The 6,000-nt window shown below is 43.9% G+C and overlaps 1 protein-coding gene across 1 annotated transcript in view; it reads right to left on the minus strand.

Annotated features, from left to right (window-relative positions):
* fgf24 (fibroblast growth factor 24) overlaps positions 1 to 3,798 on the minus strand; it is a 137,833-nt gene extending 134,035 nt beyond the window's left edge. The window contains exons 1-2 of the mRNA XM_060837939.1: positions 3,479 to 3,798; positions 3,276 to 3,312 (exon numbers count right to left, since the gene is read on the minus strand). Of these exons, the coding sequence (XP_060693922.1) occupies positions 3,276 to 3,312; positions 3,479 to 3,510 (69 nt within the window). The 5' untranslated portion in view covers positions 3,511 to 3,798. The remainder of the gene's footprint in view (positions 1 to 3,275; positions 3,313 to 3,478) is intronic.
* Between the last annotated feature and the right edge of the window lie 2,202 nt (positions 3,799 to 6,000).

The following is a 6,000-nucleotide window of genomic DNA, read 5'->3' on the forward strand; positions in this document are numbered from 1 at the left end:
CTAAAGCCCTCTCTAACTGTGTAGCTGTCCCCCCCAAGGACTGCAATGGTTCAAAAGGTCAGCTCACTGACATTACATCCATAGCATTTAGGAATTAGCAATCCATGCTGGCCCAGCCAGCGAAGTCCATATCCCATGAATGAATAAAAGTAAAAATGCACATCACACCTTCCACATCTCTGCCTCAACATCTCCCTGTCTTCTTATAACACACCCTATTTAAAGTTTACCTGTGCAACTTGGCTAAGTGCATATTTCAGGTTGAAGACCTTTCACCAGTCAGTACATGGATTTTCCAGTTCAGGTGAAAGGTTATCAATCTAAAATACTAACTTTGTTTTATTTTCCATGTTTGACCTGATAAGCATTCCTCACATTGTCTGGTTTTATTTCAGATTTCCAGTACCAGCAGCCATTAGTTTCTGTCTTTGACTGAAGTATTATCTCTGCCATCTGATAATGCTCTTCCAAAGCACCTCATGAACAGACAAACATGCAAACAGGAGAAGAGTCACTGGACTCAGAATGTTAACTCTGCTTTCATCCCATGAATGATGCCAGCAATTTCTGCTTTCACGATGAACCAGATTCAGTGTTTTGGCCCTTGAAGTCTACTCTGCCATTCAACAAAATCATTCCTGATCTAAGTGTGGCCTCAGCTCCACACTATCCTCGGACTGCCCTGTTAGTCAAGAATTTATCTTATGAGAGTCGCAGAGTCCAACAACACAAAGAGAGGCCCTTTGTCCCAAACTGGTCCACCTACACTCACCCCATTTCCCTGCACTTGGCCCATATCCTTCTAAACCTTCTGCCTTACAAATATCCACTCGTTGACCCTGCCTTCACCTGTGGGGAAGACAGTTTCAAAGTATGAAGATCCTCTGAAAGAAAGAATTAATCTTCAACACCAGAAGCGGAGGGATGACCTTGATGGAGGTAGATAAAATTATGACAGGCATGGCTAGGATGGATAGTCAGGCTCTCTTTCACAGGAAGGAGATGTTGAATACTGGAGGGGGGGGGGGGCGTTGGTTTAAGTTAAAAGGGGAAAGTTTAAAGGAGATGTGCGATGAAAGTTTTATTTTAGATTAGATTACTTACAGTGTGGAAACAGGCCCTTCAGCCCAACCATTCCACACCGACCCGCCGAAGCGCAACCCACCCATTTACCACTTACCTAACACTACGGGCAATTTAGCATGGCCAATTCACCTGACCCGCACATCTTTGTGACTGTGGGAGGAAACCAGAGCACCTGAAGGAAACCCACACAGACACAGAGAGAATGTGCAAACTCCACACAGTCAGTTGCCTGAGGCGGGAATTGAACCCGGGTCTCTGGCGCTGTGAGGCAGCAGTGCTAACCACTGTGCCACCATGCTGCCCTTTACATAGAGGGTAGTAGATGCCTGTAACAAGGTGCCTGGGGAGGTTGTGAAAGCAGATAGAATATCAATGTTTAAGAGGCATTTAGACAGACACATGAACAGGCAAGGAATAGAGGGATATGAACCATGTGCAGGAGGATGGGATTAGTTCAGAATCATGGTCAGTACATACATAATGGGCCAAATGGCCTGTTTCTGCACTGTATTGCTCTATGTGCTATGTAACACTGTACCTCTTACTTTGGGATATGTAACTCTAAGGACACTATGAGTTTACCGATATGACAACCACTTGATGACGGCGCAACGCTCCAAAAGCTAGTGTTTCCAAATAAAGCTGTTGGGCTATAACCTGGTGTTGTGTGTTTTTTAACTTTTTCTACCCCAGTCCAACACCAGCACCTCCAAGTCATGGACACTGTGAATTTTGAGTTCTCGTATTTTTGATTCTGTTCCCGGACCCGGTGTGGGGAGATAGTATTGTTCATCCTGCACTCAGTTGTAAAATACAGAGCGACTCAGTGGGTAAACATGATCCCATTCCAGCCCTCACTATGGGTGACATTTAACAACTCGGATTTTCAAGGTCAACATACAAAATCAAGAGAATTCAGCCACACTCAGACAAGGTGTAAAAGCAACATCACTCTCTGCTCCTTCTTCAGTCTGCTGGAAGTGTGAGAAACCAAGGTGTCTTCTAAACCACCTAATGGCTTAACTCTTGTCTGCCCACAGTAAATCCTTCATGCATTTCCAATTAGAATTTTCTTATTTAGCAAGGATTTCGCTGCCTGTGTGTTTGTGGTTTGTCTGTGCGTTGGTACACCGGGCTTTGTGTCTGCGAGTGGTCTTATGTTTCTGTGTCCGTTTGTAAACCATTGAATATCATTGAGTTAGTATTTATGTTTATACCCCTGCCTCTGCCTGTATCTGTTTTGTATGTGTGTCTGCGTCTGCTTCAAAGTGCATGAACTGTTTGATTTTGACTGTTAGTTATAAAATTAAAAAACAGAGAAGTGCTGGGGAAACTCAGCTGGTGAAGAGAGAAATAGAATTAATGTTTGAAGTCTGGAATGGCTCGTTTGTTCCGAAGAAGACTTTAAATATGACTCTACTCCACAAATACTGCCGAGTTTCTCCAGCATTTACAGTTTTGTTTAAATTCCAGCATCCCCCAATATTTTTGCTTTGTTGTCTGTGAGTTTGTTCATGTGTTTGTAAATATGACAGCGTGCATAAAATAATATATGTTTTGCTTGTCTTTTGTCTGTGTGTGGGGGAGGTTTGTGTCCACCCGTTTGGCGCGGTTGTCCGTGTCACTTGGGCATTTATATGTACCGCTGTGCATTTAGGTCTGGGTTTTTGTGTGTCTGTGATCTGTGCGGTGTGAGTGCAAGACACGCTTCCAACTCTTCCGCTGCCCGACCCCTGCGACCTCTTGCAATATCAGCACCGACTGCAGTCCGCCCGCAAGCAACCACCTCTCCAGTGAAATTCACACTGGAAATAGCCTGCCTTCATTTTAAAGAGACCCTCAGTTGGTGTCAGCAAAAACTGGCTTAGAAACTTAAAAGTCTGCACAATCTCACAGCAATGTAACTTACCTGCAGTGTGTTCTAATATTCTGCCAAAACAGATCAGAACCGAAGTGCCACGGGGATTGATAAGCGATTTTAACAAAAGCCGGTTACAATAAGTTACCAAAAGCGATGCTACAGTTGCATTAATAACTAATGGTCTTTCCAGCGCGCTGAGATCCTGATTAATATTACGCAGCGTTAATATAACAATTTAAATAGGATGTGGGGAAGGGCGTTAACATCTGCAGAAATGCGGATATGTACACACTTGCACAGAGAACAAATATTAAATGCCATCTCTCACCTGGACTTGGGAATACAGAGTCAGTAAATTCAGGCATCTGTAGGCACAGAGAGGGGGGTGGGGAGGTGGGATTGAGGGAAACAGAAGATGTAGTCAGTAAGTGGAACATTTCCTCAGAGGGAAATTCAGCTCAGGTAGCGAAATTGTCTCAGTGAATCTTGTACAACGCGGTGAAACAGGGTAAAAAAAAAGTTTTAACTTACATGTATAACACTGTTGAAGTGAGAGCTGACATCCTTGATGTGTTATCCCTGAATGGAGGGCGGATGAAGCAGGTTATAGATTCAAGAAGCTTGATTGGGGGAATTCCAGGTGGGGGGGGGGGGGGGTGGGAGGAGGTAATCCCACTTTTTTTTCGTAAATACCAAATTCGGAAGTTGTTTTTCGCTCCACAGTCAGTCTCTCTCTCTCTCTCTCTGTCCTACCGGCGTGTGCGATAAACGGAGAAGCCCCTTTGATAAAACCACTCTGTTCAGGAGTTGTAGCCGCAAACACACATTCTCTGATTCCCAGTTTAAATCGGAGGCTGACTGCGGCTAAGTGGAGGGAATTACAAGCAATCCAAACAAATAGGTAAATATTTGTCCACACAAGCGATGGATCGCCAACCTGTATTTGTTGTGTGTGTGTGTGCGTGTGTGAGAGAGAGAGAGTTCCCTTTTACCAGTCCAAGGGTTTGCCCTGAGTTAGCTTCAGAAACAGCCCACAATCTAACCCAAAGTCCTCTCCGCCTTAAACCGTCCAGAGGCACCAACCTGTAAGTGACTGAGCCGGCCTATCATTGACATTCAGATGTTCTAGGAATATGTGTGTGTGAGAGAGACTGTGTGTATGTGTGTGTGCCTGTATGTATGTATGTGTGTATGTCTGTGTGTGTGGGTCTGTATGTGTGTGTGTGTGTGTGGGTCTGTGTGTGTCTGTTTGTGTGTGTCTGTGTGTGGGTCTGTGTGTGTGTGCGTTTGTGTATGGGTTTGTGTGTGTGTCTGTGTGTCTGTTTGTGTATGGGTCTGTGTGTGTGTCTGTGTATGGGTGTGTGTGTGTACGCGTTGCTTTTCTCTCTGTCTCTTAAACCTTCCTTTTCTTTGTCCCAACACCTTCACTGTCTTGACCGCCGGCTTCAAAATATCATCCGAACCTGGGAAGGAACCTGGCGACTAATAAATAGACAGACGTTCACAGAAACTGTCTCAGCGTGTGAGGCTGGGAGAAACCCATTAACCCCTTTGTCGAAGGGGAGGTAACTCCACTGTATGTCTTGATTTGCGCCTCCGATAAGCCCTATTACAGACCGTCAAACCTACAAGGATTGTTTTCTTTTGAAAAGAAAGGGGCTAGAACTCGAAACATCAGGAAATTCAAAATCTTTTGAGGCAACTTTTCTTCTATGTCGCGATTTGAGATACACCTGATGAAGGAGCATCGCTCCGAAAGCTAGTGTGCTCCCAATTAAACCTGTTGGACTATAACCTGGTGTTGTGTGATTTTTAACTTTCTCCTATGTGCTTGTCTTTTTTTCTCGTTTGTGTCCAAGTTTTAGATGGTAAAGGATTTGAGCCTGTTTACTTACTCGAGTTCCAATATTTTTAAGACTTTTAAGATGCCATCTATATATTCTTGGCAAAGCTGTTTCGAAACTTAACACGAATTAAAAATCAATGAATTGCGGATGTTAGAAGTCTGAAACAAGCAGCAATTACTGGAGGGTCCCAGTCAGTCTGGTAGTATCTGTGAGAGAAAGATACAGAATTAACATTATAAGTGTCACTGGACTGAACATGTTAACTCTGATTTTTTTTCTCCACGACCTGTTGAGTTTCTGTCTGGCTTTTTTTGGGGTTCATTTCAGGTTCCCAGCATCCGCAGTACTCGCCTCTTGGACAATTTCTGAAACACTTTATTTTTTACTCGTTTTAAACGTAAATATTGTCAAATTTAATATATTTCGAACACAAGGTGCTTCTGATAAAACCAATCTGTACAATTTGCAAGCAGTTTCAAGAAAGTGTGCATTTTTTAAAAGAAAAACATAAATATTGCAATTGAGTAAAAGATCACTCCTTCGTTTGTACTCCACACAACGAGAAATAATGATTCTGGAGCAGTAGTGCTGGAAGAGCACAGCAGTTCAGGCAGCATCCAAAGTGCATGCCCGAAATGTCGATTTCGCTGCTCGTTGGATGCTGCCTGAACTGCTGTGCTCTTCCAGCACCACTGATCCAGAATCTGGTTTCCAGCGTCTGCAGTCATTGTTTTTACCTCGAGAAATAATGACTGTCGTTCGCTAGGCAAAGAAAATGGGTCTCCTTTCAGTGAGTGGTCCCCCAATTATAGTCTGAGCATAAATCGTGAAACAATGCTGAAAACAGTATGGTCTATAACCCCAATTCATATCTTGGTTGGAACGCGTGGCAGAGACTAAACCCAAAATTCAGTGACTTCACTATCAGGTTGCATAGACCTATAGAGTCATACAGAGCCGAAATAGGCCTTTCGGTCCAACTTATCCGCACCGACCAGATATCCCGATCTGACCAAGAAAACAATAAGGAAAATTGCTGGAAACCACAGCAGTTCAGGCAGCATCCATGGGGTCTTCGGCATCTGTTGTTTTCAGTTCGGATTCCAGTGTCTGCAGTAATAGCAGCTCCAATCTGACCTAGTCCCATTTGCCAGCATTTGGTCCCTATCCCTCTAAACCCTTCCTATCCATGTACCCATCCAGATG

This window comes from Hemiscyllium ocellatum, chromosome 1, assembly GCF_020745735.1.
Source record: "Hemiscyllium ocellatum isolate sHemOce1 chromosome 1, sHemOce1.pat.X.cur, whole genome shotgun sequence".
Taxonomy (NCBI): Eukaryota; Metazoa; Chordata; class Chondrichthyes; order Orectolobiformes; family Hemiscylliidae; genus Hemiscyllium; species Hemiscyllium ocellatum.